Source organism: Alexandromys fortis, unplaced genomic scaffold (genome assembly GCF_014885135.2).
Source record: "Alexandromys fortis isolate MF-2015 unplaced genomic scaffold, M_Fortis_MF-2015_v1.1 scaffold_153, whole genome shotgun sequence".
In the NCBI taxonomy this organism is placed as follows: Eukaryota; Metazoa; Chordata; class Mammalia; order Rodentia; family Cricetidae; genus Alexandromys; species Alexandromys fortis.
Window position 1 is genome coordinate 1,333,086 of NW_026068032.1, and position 14,061 is coordinate 1,347,146.

The 14,061-nt window shown below is 44.3% G+C and overlaps 1 protein-coding gene across 2 annotated transcripts in view; it reads right to left on the reverse strand.

The window, feature by feature from the left end:
* Positions 1-11,392, reverse strand: part of Kras (KRAS proto-oncogene, GTPase) — a 35,257-nt gene extending 23,865 nt beyond the window's left edge. The window contains exons 1-2 of one of the 2 annotated variants that reach the window (XM_050164733.1): positions 11,212-11,390; positions 7,936-8,057 (exon numbers count right to left, since the gene is read on the reverse strand). In XM_050164733.1, the coding sequence (XP_050020690.1) occupies positions 7,936-8,046 (111 nt within the window). In that variant the 5' untranslated portion in view covers positions 8,047-8,057; positions 11,212-11,390. Of the gene's footprint in view, positions 1-7,935; positions 8,058-11,211 lie in introns of both variants that reach the window. The other variant, XM_050164732.1, reaches the window with a different exon arrangement.
* Positions 11,393-14,061: the final 2,669 nt, after the last annotated feature.

Consider the following 14,061-nt stretch of genomic DNA (forward strand, 5'->3'; position numbering starts at 1 on the left):
GCTGTTAAAACAAAAGGGAGAAAGAAGGAAGTAGGGGAATAAGGAAATGGTTACAAGAGACAAAAGGGCGGCAGGGATAAGAAGACTGTCCATCTAGCTGTGAGAACACTTAGCTGCACACCTGGCACAGCTGCCCTCACAGGTGGCTGATACAGTAGCTGTGAACAGTAACTGGGCAGGTCCTTACAAAGTCAAACACAGGGCCAATCTCAAGAGAACTGAAAGGGATGGTCACACAAAAATCTGTGCATAAGTATACAACAGAACTATTATTCAACACAACCCTAAAGGAGAATTCAAATGCCCATTAATTGATGAAGGGATTAACAAAATATGGTATGTCCATAAGAGTACTACCCTACCATAAAAAGGAATGAAGTGTCAATACTGTAACAAGGGTAAACCCTGCAAACATGTAAAACCAGACACAAAGAGCCACACTGTAATTACACTTCCACATCAAGAATATGCACATGCGGACAGAGAGTGGAAGGGGAAGAGTTGAGGAATCCTGGAACTAGACAGCAGTGATGGCCGTAACTGAGGAAGGACTGGCCATTACTGACTGCATACTTCAAAAGGTTATTTCATTCTATGTGATTTTCAGCTCAGTGTTTTAAAGACAGAAACAGAGATGAAGTGTAGAGAAGATGGGTGTAACTTTAATTCCTGATCTAACATAAAGACATAATTAAAAGGCAGGTCTCAGTGACCAGAACAGAAATCTAAGATAAAGATAGATATGGAGTCTTTGGCTACAGGCAGCTATAAAACTTTCCTTCCTTGTGGTACACAAAACTACTTGTGGTACTGGCAAACTACTTCAGCTCCCCATCTACTCCAAGCCATTGTTCTTTCCGTGGTAAAAATAGATATAATCATACACAGTACAAATACACAGGCTGGAGTGATGGCCTGGAGGTTAAAAGCACCAGCTGCTCTTCTAGAGGTCCGGAGCTCTATTCCCAGCAACCACATGGTGGCTCACAACCATCTGTACTGAGATCTGGTGCCCTCTTCTGGCCTGCAGGCAAAAGATGCAGGCAAAATAGTGTATACATAATAAAAAAAACTTAAACAACAATAAAAACCAAATATACAGGTAAGAATTAAAAACAGAAATCCCTTCATAAAATGAAGTGCTATAAAAAGTTAACTGCAATTCTTTATATAGTCTATCAAGCATGTGACTACTGACCTGTCCTTTTAGTATCATGAGACATCTGCACTGAGAATGATCTTTGCAATTCTAGTTGCCATTTTAAACAAATAGGTCTTGGACAAGTCCAAGGAAGGAGAGCTAAAACCAACAGTTCAGGATTTCTATTTTTGATTGGCGAACAAGGATATTAAAAACTTTGTGTCCATGACAAAGTGTGAGATTACAAAATTCTTTAAAAGTAGGGATAAAGAAAACAAAAACTTATCTCCCAAATTCTAACGATAATACTTTAGAGAAAATGTTTGCTACTCCTAAGAGAGAAAACTACCATTAGTTCAAAAATCTCAGTAACCTCAAAGAAACCAGTTTTGAAAACAAGACTATCCAAAGGCACGTATCTATGACTTTCTGAAGTCACAGGGCATTCTCCCGCCAATTACTGCTTGTGTCAAGGTAAGACTACGAGGCTTAAAGGACCATGGAGCCAGTCTTAACAATTACAGATGCCAATGCCATTCTCTTGGAGAACCTTCTTTTTACCTGGCCTTGTCAAATCCCTTAAACCAAGAGTTGTCCATATTGTGAAACTCACTGTAAATGTAAAAAGAGGATATTCTAATTGTATCAATCTAAAACTTCAGCACTCTACCTCCAAATTCTGTTTTTGTCTCCTCAGCTCCAATAGAATCTAATTACTTTTGGAGAATAAGTATGTGTATTCACTTTTAAAAATTAAATTTGATGACCGAGGATGAAGGAGTAATAAAATCTAGATAAACAGTGTTCAGCACAATATAATGGACATTTTCCAATGTTAGTACATATACGCTTACTTAATCTTTTACAACAATTTGAAAACATAACTTGATGGACGGATCATAATATTATGCATTAATTTTCCATTGGCAGACATGTAGTTATTTTCATGTTTTAGTTTTTATTTTATATTGACATATGTGGGGAGAGGCACGTGCACACGCCTGAGAGCATGTAAGTAAATCATATAGATACAGGTACCAGAAGAAGGCATCAGACACTGGAGAGCTGGAACTGCAATCAACTGTAAGCTGATCAATATGGGTGCTATGAACTAAACCTGGGTTAGGTTAATAATCTTCACTGGCACAATAAACATTCTTGTTTAAAACATATATTTTTTTAAAGATTTATTTATTATGTATACAATGTTCTGCCTGCATGTGTCCCTGCAGGCCAGAAGTTGGCACCAGATTTTATTACAGGTGGTTGTGAGCCACCATGTGGTTGCTGGGAATTGGACTCAGGACCTCTGGAAGAATAATCAGTGCTCTTAACTGCTGAGCCATCTTTTAAACATTTAGCAATTAAATCCACAGGACAATTTCTGAGCAGTTGAATTACCTGGTCAAACGACATGCAGTTTTTATTTTGGTATGTGTTGCCAAAATGACCATCAGTGAGTCTGATGAAGTTATGTGTACCACAGCATGCACTGTGTAGATGTCCCCATATTCTTCCTAGCAATACTATCTAATATTAAAGTATGTGTCTGAGTTCTGTACTGCTTGGTAGTTTTTCTGTTTATTTAGGTTTTTTTTTTTTATCAACTTGGCACAGGAAGGGCCATATTTGGGAAAGAAACCTCAATTGAGAAAATGCCTCAAAAAAAAAAAAAAGAAAATGCCTCCATCAGACTGGCCTGTTAAACAAGTCTGTGAGATATTTTCTTGGTCAATGGTTAATGTGGGAAGGGTCCAGCCAGCACTATGAGTGGAGTCACCATAAGCAGGCAGTCCTGAATTGAATAAGCAGGTAAGTTTAGCCAGTCATGGAGAGCAAGTCAGTGAGCAGTATTCCTCCATGACCTCTGCTTCAGTCCCTGCCTCGAGTTCCTGCCCTGACTTCCCTACATGATGGACTTTACTAAAAACTAATAACATTATCTAAGGCAGTTGCTATATCCATCCCTAACTCTCTCAATATTCATCATTATTCATTCCTACCAATTTTATTAAATTAAGATCACAATAATAGGGCCTGGATTGCTCAGCAGTTAACAGTACATACTGCTCAGGCAGAAGACCCGAGTTCAGCTCCTGGCACCCATGCCTGGTAAGAACTCTACCAAGGAGCTTCATTCCCAGCAAAGAGGCAAGAAATTAATGCTCTCAAAGTATATAGCCTTGGATCAAAACTAAATTCTGCTCCTAAAATTACATCTAAGACAAGTAAGCGTCATGAAGGAAAGTCATCTAGCCTTTTGGCTCCTCGTGTTTCTCCAAACCTCAGGAAAACTTCATGGGACAAAGTGAGCTTTGAATAATATTTTATGAACTAAGGGATTCCAGGTTTTGTTAAAACCTATTCGCCGGGCGGTGGTGGCGCACGCCTTTAATCCCAGCACTTGGGAGGCAGAGGCAGGCGGATCTCTGTGAGTTCGAGACCAGCCTGGTCTACAAGAGCTAGTTCCAGGACAGGCTCCAAAACCACAGAGAAACCCTGTCTCGAAAAACAAAAAACAAAAAAACCTATTCATAAAAGTCTCAGATACACAAGCCAACAAGGTTTTAAAATTCAGGTCTAAATAAATACTAAGTAAACACTCAATACTGATCAAAATACACTGCCTGAATTTTGTGGTTTTTCTAACAGACAACTGGTATACAAAATGGGAACCTTCACAGTTTGTCATTTTGAACAAGCCCTTCCTAGAATCCTTTGTTGACACACGATGCTTCAAAGTCCATGCAGTGGCCCCACAGCACAAGCAAGCAAATTCAGAACACACTGCAGCTTTTAGTCCTTTCATCCAACAAGCTAAGCCCACCAGCACTCACATGGAAATGCAGTCTGTTCTACTCTGTCTCCCTTTGTCTCGTACACATTTCATCTACGTAGCTAGGACTAGGTAATATACATAGTAATCTCTGTATCAGTAATTAGCAGAGTAAAACTTATTTTAAAATGTAAAGCTATTAATTACACAAGACATCCAAGTAAAGTTGACAGATTTATAAACTGATAGAATCACAGGTTGTATCTATAGCTTAAAATAAAAAAAATAACAAACTTGAGTTTTCATTGTTCTCTATTATAAAAGCGAGTAAGTTACCAGCAGAGGGCACTCACCAAAGGGAGAAGAGCTGGTCACAGCTTCAAAGAAAACTCCCCAAGTTTTCTTCAAACAAAACTGCTTTTAAAATAAGACTATTTTCAAGTCACAATATTTTAACACACCTTCAGAGAAAGACAGCACAATGCACGGTAATCTAACTTTACAGAAGGTGAACTTAAACCTATATCATACTTGAAAACCAAAGTAAAAGTTCCTACTGGCGCATGAACTTGATAATCTGAGCAATGTTTAAAACTATATGCAACATACAAGACTTTATTTAACCTCAGAACCACTGATATTTTGGGCTAGTTAATTCTTTGCTATTTCTAGTTGAGTATTGTTTGAGACTTCCTATGAGGTCGTAATAACCATGTCTCTCTAACAAGTTAATTATTTCTTTGAAAAACTTTAGTGGACTTCATAAAAGACAAAAATATTTCAGAACAGAAAAGGTGATTCTCATCTACACTGTGTCCAATGTTAATGTGTTTCAGGGGCACACCCGTGTTCTTCTCTGTTATGTATCTTCCATAAGGTTGTTATTAGAAAATTAAATTCAAGTCATAGCATACTGATGAATAGTCTAGAAGATTATTAAATATTTTCTTAGTTTGAAAGACAGCTACTCTCTTACTTTTAAAAAATACCATAGTGATCAGGCAGCAACTGCACACACCCTTAATCCCAGCACTCCAGAGGCAGAGGCAGGTGGATCTCTGAGTTTGAGGCCAGCCTGGTCTACAGAGTGAATTCCGGGACAGTCAGAGCTAGACAGAGAAACTCTGTGTGTATAAATTTATAACTGATATAATCACAGGTTGTACCTATAGGTTAAAAATACAAATAACAAGTTTTTGTTGTTTTGTTTTTGTCTCAAACAAACAAAACCCAAAAAGCAACAACAACAAAAATACAACAGTGAAAATCACTTGTTTTCAGAAAATTTAAGTTCAGTCTTACTATTAAGTAGCTAAATATCCTTAGGCCCATTAGAACACCTCACAAGTTTATAGATTAAAAATCAAAATTTTGCCGGGCGGTGGTGGCGCACGCCTGTAATCCCAGCACTCGGGAGGCAGAGGCAGGCGGATCTCTGTGAGTTTGAGGCCAGCCTGGTCTACAAGAGCTAGTGCCAGGACAGGCTCCAAAGCTACAGAGAAACCCTGTCTTGAAAAAACTAAAAAAAAAAAAAAAAAAAAACCTAAAAATCAAAATTTTCACAAATTCTAAGTCACTAAAATAAAATTTGGTGATACTATCATTTAAATTTTTAAAAAACTTCTTGCCATTTTTTTAAAAGTAGAGAAACTAATCAGAGAAGTACATGCACTTCTCTGATTAAGTTGCCCAGGCTGCCGTTGCACCTCATCTGTTATGCAGGCAGGTCTTGTACTGGAAATCCTCCTGACTCAGAGTACTATATGCCACCAGACCCAGCTTCCATGAATTTTCTCTCTGACCACACTTTTCATCAATTAAAACTTTTTGTAAAGTATGAAGCTGGCATTTTCATTTAATCAAGTCTCTTTAAAGTCTTTTTAGAAATGGACTACCCCAAGAAACTACCATGTCTGTTCTTTGGAGACTCACCACAGCCTGTAAGATAAGGGACAATCTGATGCTTTTCTCCAGAAGGCTAAACTACCTGGGGGAATGTCAGTTTCAAAGTTCACAGGTTATCAGTGCTCCCCAGAGTCAAGTCTTCTGGCTTGGCAGAAATCATAATCAGAGCAAGAGACTCAAATTTGTAAACCTTTTCTACTTTCCTTACACATAATGGAGTGCTAGGTGTATATTGCACTTTAGCAACTCTGAGCTAAAGGATTCCTTAACTATTTTATCCTGCACGTCTGGCCTCATGCTGTATATATCCATGAAGCTGTAAGACCAAACAGGAGAAAGCACAATGGAATTGCTCGGATTTCCAAGGAAGATGATTACTTCTGCTGACGTCATCTTCCAAATCGCAGGAAAACTTCTGCACTTCATGTCTTCTATTAAACTTCCTTTTACATTGGGTTTAAATGGTAGAACACACCGAGCAACCATGATTTAGAACATCATTCAAAATGGGTCAACTCTTCAATCTTCCTCAAAGGAGAGAGCAGAACTACCTACAGCACTGAGCTGACCTGTCAAATGTATAAAGAACAGTACATAGGAGCTCTACATCACCAATTTAAATGTAAATTTGGAAACCAAATTAAAGTCAATTTTATGTTTAAGTCAAATCTTCTCAAATAAGCATTCTGCTCTATTTTTGGAAGGTGGTGTACTACTAAAACTATTTGACACTTCCTAACAGTTATTTAACCAACCTTCAATGTTCTAAGTTATATAAACATTTTTCCAAGTTTACCAATGCCCTCAAAACCCATCTCAGCTCAGTGTTTCTTCAAGACACAGAGAGAAATAACAGGGCACTGACCTATTTGAGGTATCATTGCTAGAGATTCCGAAGCTCTACACAATTCTTCAGAACTGATTTTTTTCTTTTTAAACTGGCTCATGAAACAGGAATGTAGAGGGCAGAGGGCTGGCTAGCACACCAGAAGCCCCGGGTTTGACTCCCCAGGAGCACAGAGGCACAGGGGTCACTCAAGAGGTAGAAGCTGGAGGACCAAGACTTCAAGCCAGGCCTCAGGTATCTGAAGGTCCACCTGGGGTACAGTAGCACCTACCTCGAAAATCTAAAAATGGGACATTAGAACAAAGAATAAAAGCTAGGGACTGGGACATCTTCACACTGCGGTAAAGATGTCTAAGAAATAATCTAACAATAAAAGCTATTTCAAAGGCTTCACTGATGTTAAATTTAATATATTTAGACCACACATAAATGTGTGAATAACCTTGTGAGAAATGAGTTAACAAGCACAATTAAAGAACAATTCCTCCCCCTTCTTTGCTCTGGAAAACATAAACCTATTGCCAGCAATAGGACACATTACCTGATTTTTCATGATCTCATCCAGGTTTTAATTTTATTACTTAGCAGTTGGCCTTTAACTGATTAAGATTTTTAAGAAATAAAAAATGTCTGAAAATAATCCTGAAGATCTTACTCATCAAATTGTATTATTTAAATAACTCAACCATCAAATGATTTTATTTTTCTAGTATAATCAAATTTTCTCCATCACATCAAAATTCCAAGAAACTCAGAAAAATAAAATGCATTCAAAAGAATGACTTGTGCTGGGCATGGTGGTACACCTCTTTAGTCCTGCAATTGGGAGGCAGAGCAGGCAAGGCAGGATCTATGTGAATTCAAAGCTAGTCTGGTCTACATAGTGAGTTCTAGGATAGTCAGAGCTATATAGTGAGACCCTGACTCCAAAATACCAAACAACAAAACAAAAAAACCTTGAGGTCAAATGCAAATCCATATTCTCAGCTCACAAAATCATAACATATGCTTATTAAAATGCAAATACAAGCACACAGTGGGCACCCTGGACCTTACTCTGTGACATTCTCTTGAGAGGTCGGGTTCCTGGCATCTATGGTTACTATCACTCAGTTTATAAAGTCTTGAAACTAAAGGACATGACATAGAACTGAAAGTACATTCAGTGTAATTTTCTCATAGAAACAAAAGTGATCAGAGGTATCTTTTTATGCAAAGAACGACTGCCCTACATAAATCATAGGTAGGATATAAAGTGAGATTTACCTCTATTGTAGGATCATATTCGTCCACAAAGTGATTCTGAATTAGCTGTATCGTCAAGGCACTCTTGCCTACGCCACCAGCTCCAACTACCACAAGTTTATACTCAGTCATTTTCAGCAGGCCTTATAATAAAAATAATAAAAATGTAACTAAATTAGAACATGTAGCACACAAGATTACCAAATACTCTTATCAATATTTTAACACTCACCTTTCTATGTAAAACTCTAAGGCATTGGGAACTCAGTGACTGCAGATTCACATAGGAGTGAGCTGTGCCTACAACCTCATCAACACTTAATAAAAATACAGGGAAACCAATTCCTTTGTCCTGTATTCATTCAGCTTGTTTGATCAAACAGCTATGGCTCTCAGAGGACCAGTCATGACCTCACTGAGCACGTGTACCCTGGGACACACCCACAGAAGCTGACAGCTATCCCCACACCCACTCTGCACTTCTTGCGGTCTGGATATCCAGTCAGAAGCAGGTAGCCAAGAGTGTCTTTGTTGGAGCCAACAGTTGCAGAAATCTCCCTGACAGGCAACAAAATAGGAGTCTAATGTCCAAACTGTATTGTGGGCAAAGAAGAACCTAGGTACTGAACAAACATGTGGCATTTTCAAAGAGATACTACCTGATGCCATCTTACCTGTAAGGTCCCTGTGGGGAAAACAAAGGTAAAGAGTAGGAGTGTCTTAGGGTGTGAGATCAACTATTACGTATAAGAGATCACATCAATTTTAATATATAATCCTACATGAGTACTAAAAAACAGTACCTGTGTACAAGAAAAACAAAATGGAGTAAAATTCGGAGATAAACACTACTTTTGGCAAGAGAAAAATACGACGGATATAAAGAGTTCCTCAGCAGGGGTCTGCAACTTTCACTCTGCTTACAAGACACTGCCTTCTAACAGGTGCAGTGACAACTGGCAATTTATACAGTTAACTCCCCAAACAGAAAAAAAAATCTGTTATTTTTTTGTTGCCATTCCAAACTTTTTTAAACAAAATGAAATAATCATTTTATCTCCTTTCCCTCATAGAATACATATTATTACAAATAAAAGGGGGCATGGGTGTAAAAGAATGGCAGTAAGCCACAATTGTAGAATAGTTCCACATCAATGTATGTGTGTATAGTGTAAATAAACACAAACTACAGTCTACTTGATGACCAAGAATTATTCAGGCAGACACAAAGAGGAAACAAATGCACTTTGTTTTCCAACACACTGTCCTCACCTTGTGCCTGAGCCACTCAGTAACAATACCACAAGGTCAGGAAACCACTGTTACCAGACCTTCATTCCCCTCCCTGCCTCCTCTGCGCCACCTAGCCTCTCCTGGTCTGCCTAGAGCCATCCTGGGAGCCAGTACTAACATAACTTACCTGTTTGCTTTGAGTTTGATAACAGATGCAGGGATGGCAGGAAAGGAAAGGAATCACGTGGAAATGGGACCTCTGCCCCTTCCGCAAACGTGTGCTAGCTGACAGGGCAGTGGAGGGACCCTAGTGGGGCTAAGACTGTGTGTGCGGAGCAAGAGGTGAGACTATTTTCATCACAACTGTACTTCAGCCTTCTTACTACACTTCTCTGAGTGCAGTGATATAAGATGCAGGTACGAGAGAATACAATTATCTCCAGTGAAGACATACAATTAAACAGGTTGCTAACATGTAAAACAATGTCACTCTATTCCATATTTTGCTTGAGAAAAGTTATTTTTCATTAAAAATGCATTCATGTGACCAACAGACATGTTATTTCTAGCTCTAAATTAACTGAAAAATAAAAAATCGTTATTTCTGGTATGTCCCCACAAAGGTTTTTTGAGGTCCTCAATAATTGTTTAGGGGTGTAAAGAAGTCCTCCGGGCCAACTTAGAGTCTACTGGGGACAGATACTAGATCACACGCGTGACTAGAGGCATGTCTCCTGGTACTTACTCACACACTAGTTTTTGCTGAAAATAAAAATTCTCAAGTCGGGTTTTTAAAACCTAGTAATATTTAAGTCCACTAGAAAAAAGATGTCTTACTCAAGGAAGATCTCACGCCAGAAAGACCCCCCCACTTTCCGCCCAGTTACAAAAGGTAGAAAAGGGGTGTGACCAGGACTAGATTCCAATAATTTTGATAATAAAAAAAGGTGTAAAATGAAATTACTGCCATCTCTTAAAGCCCAGGATGCCCGAGGATGGTTACAGTTTCAAAGTAAATGTCCTGACACCAAGCACCCTTGAAGTCTATTGTGTGTCACACGTCGGGTCTGCAATCCGGCCCTCGGTCCAGGAGTGACACCAGACAGGGCTAATTCCCAAGTGATTATCAGGAACAGGCCTTTCCTTTCAGCATGTCTTCTCGGACGATTCTTCCACGACAGACGTAACATGTCATTCTGTTTTTTAAAACTCCTTGCCTTGATGAAAATCGAGCTTTCACAAGGCTGGCTCGGGGCTGGGGCTGAGAGAATTTCACAGTGGTCCGCCCGAAGGCTACAATGAACTCTGGAGTCAGAATGGAAAGGGCAAGGGACAAACCCGCCAGGCTGGAGGGGCCGGGACAGCAGGCGATTCAAACTTGAGGCTCTGAGAGCCGAGCTGCCGAGCTGCCGGCGCTTCCTCCACTCGGGGCCAGCCCCCTGCCTCGGCTCTCGCCGTAGCTCCGGCTCCGCACACACAAAGCCACCCAGACTTGCCGCATTAACTTTTCTGCTTTCCCCTGCGGGTCGCGGGCTTTCCGCGCAGGGCGTGGGCCACCTGTTCTGCCACCACCGTCGCCGCCACCTCCACCTCCTCCTTTGTGGCCGCGGCAATGTCACAGCCCAGACACGCGTGGGGGAGGGGAGCGGTCGCGAACCCGGCGGCAGATGCATATCCCCCCCCCTCCCTCCCCCGAGATCCACCAGGACCTCCGGCCGCGGGGTGCGAGCACTTCCCGCCACCACCTCCCCGGGGGCTCGCACCCGACCTGGGGTGTGTGTGGGGGGGGGGCTCGCCCGACAAGTTGAGCCGAGCGCCGGGCAAGGATGCCGGCTGCAGCCGAGGCCGGGCTGGCGGGCAGGCGGGCGGGTGAGCGGGGAGGCCGGGGCGGCGCGGAGGAGGAAGGAAGGCTTCCCCAGTCCAGGAAGCGGCGGCCGCCCGACCTCGGCGCCCCACGCCCGCCTCCCCGAGCCGGCTTCATTCAGCGCCGCGGCCCCGCCCGGCCGGCCGCGCCGAGCTCGGCACCCGGGCAAGCGGCCCAGGCTCCCGCCGTCCGCGCCCTACCTCTCTCTCCGCGCCGCGGAGCCTCCGCGCCTCAGGCTCCCGCCGCCGCCGCCTCCTTCAGGCCCGCGCCAAGCTCGCTCCGGGTCCGAAATGGCGCGGGGAGCGGAGCGGGACTCCGGACCGGGCCGCCGCCGCCGCCGCCGCCTTCCTCTGCCGCCCCAGTCGCCGCCACAGCGCTCGTCGCCTCAGCCGCCGCGGCTGCCGCCTGCCGAGTCGAGCCCGGAACGCGCGATAGGCCCGGAGGGCGGGCGGGCGCAGGGAGGCAGGCCAATCGATGCGCTCGGCGCTCCGCCTCGGCCGCGCGCGCGCGGGGGGCGGGCGGGGGCAGGAGTACGGAGGGAGGGAGGGAGCGGCCTCGGCGCTGCGAGCCGAGCCCAGCGGGAGCCGGGGCGGGAAGCGGCGGCCGGGGTGGGCCTAGGGCGGGCGCGCGAGCGTGCTGCGAGAAGGCGGTGGCTCCACGCCGAGCCCCGGCCCCCGGGCTCGCGCTTCGGGTCGCCCGCTGCTCCCCGGGGGCGGGCAGGCGGGCAGGCGGGCGCGCGCAGTCCCGCCGGGGGCGGACCCCGGCCGCTGCCCTCCGCGCGGTCGCTGGCCCGGAGGGTCCGGAGCCGGCAGCCTTCTAACCCGGGCGGGGTCTCTCTAGGGAGACCCAGGCTGGCTTCCCGGCCCGGAAACCACAGGCAGAGCTGGTTTGTGAGATTGCTCTGGCTGCACGGGGCAGATCCGGGGGGACCCCTCCGGACACGAGGTGCAAGGCGTTCGAACGTTCCTCGGTTCACATCCAGAGCTAAACCGGGAGGCGGATAAACATGCCTTCCCAGAGACTGCACTGATACACCACCGAGGGAGTGCCTTCGATGGAGGCCTGCAGAGCCGGGGCCCGTGCCGCAGTGACTGCCCACCCACCCAGCCGAGTCTCTGCAGCAGCCACATCAGCAGCCGCCCAGGAAACTGTCCCAGTAGATCCCAAGTGATGTCAGCTGGCCAAGCTGTCACACTTTGTACCCTGACCTCTTCCTCCCAGCAGGAGGTGGGAGGCCCAGGAGGCGCCAAGTAACTGCTAAGTGTTTTTGCTTATAATGTTATTGAATTGTCACAACACCCTCACGTTAGAGTCATCGCCACTATTTTACAGATGAAGAAAGACAAGGAGTCTACTTTCAGACTGCGAAGCTGAAGAACCCTAACTGTCTGAGTAGCTCAGTCTGCCTTGAGTTCCCCTTTGGCTCCCATTGCACTTAATGTAAAAGCAAAATTCTCCTGTAACTCTGGCTGCCTTAGGCTGTTGGCTACCCCTACCTTCTTCCTTGTCTCAAGCAGTGCACCTCCTTTTTCTCATGTATTCACGTTGACCCCTGGCTGCTCTTTGAAGAGGGGAGGTTGGCTTTTTCCTCTAAAGCTGTTCTCACCCATCTCCCGTGCTACCAATGCCCAGTGCATCCTCTTCTATCTTCGCCTTTTAGTCTTGTTTAAATGTCTTTTTTTTGTCTTAAGTAAGATATTCCTTAAAGAACATCTTTAATACTGCAGTTACCCCTCAATCCCCAAATACTACTTATTTTCCTCCAAAAAACTTGTCACCATTTGATCTGCCTTAGTATTTCATTTTCTTCTTGTTTGTTTGTTTGAGACAGGATCGCTATGTAGACCAGGCTGGCCTCAAAGTCACAAAGCTGCCTCTGCCTGCCGAGTGCTGGGATTAAAGGCATGTGGCACTATGCCCAGCTCTTTTTTGTTTCTCAACTCTTTTTCCTCATCAAAGCATAAACCATGAGAGCAAGGATTCTGGCTTGTTTTGTTGACTGTTAAAGTTCTGGTGGCTGTAACAGGACAGACACGAAGAAGACATTCAGTAAAGTCATGCATTGCTGGATGAACACTCTAGGCACCCTCTCTGGGACTAAATCCTTGCTTAGCGTTCTCTAAGCCTGTCACTATCTGCTTTTATCACCTTCCGAAATCGGCTTTTACACGCACTGAGGTCACCTTCTGATGAACCACATCCTAGGGTGACTAGAAAACTCTGCTGCATGACGAGCACTGTGAATTTGTTAGACATTTGTGTGTGTTTGAACACTGTTTTGTGTCCTACCACAGCTGCATTCTGTGCTGCATTAAGTCCACGGTGAGCGGTGTCTTTCTCGACAACCGGTACCCTGCATCTTAAGAGGACCGCAGTGCTCCCTGTAGCATTTCGATGCTGATTACAAAAATTCTAGCAGCAGCAGAAATCTAACCTATCCACAGGGTCTCAGTAACCCATCTTGGCTCACGGTTCCCAAAACGAGTCTGTGTTCCTGCTGCTGGTTTTCTTCTGTTACTGAGATAAAGCACTCTGACCAAAAGCAACTTAGAAGGAAGAAGGCTCGTTTGGCTCACACATTCAGGCCACAGTTTGTTACTGAGGGACGTCAGAGCTGGAACTCAAGCCAGAGCTTGAAGCAGAAGCCATGGAGGAACACTGCTTGCCTGGCTCACCCCCAGGCTCATACTAGCTCCCTTCTGCTGCTAAGGACTGCCTGCCTAGGAATGATGTTGTCCACAGTGGACAGTGATTAACAATCAGCCTCAGACATGTCCACTTCCAGTCTGATCTGGGCAATCCCTCAGGGTAGTCTTGCCCCCCCCCCACCACCACTCTAGGCTGTTCCCCATTTGATGTGGGAGTCCCCTTAATGAATAAAGAAACTGCTTTGGACCTATAGCAGGGCAGAACTTAGCTAGGCAGGGAAAATTAACTGAATGCTGGGAGGAAGAAGGTAAAGTCAGGAAGAAGCCATGTAGCCCCACCTGAGACGGACGCCGGAACTTTACCTGGTAAGCACATGGCAATACACAGATTAATATAAATGG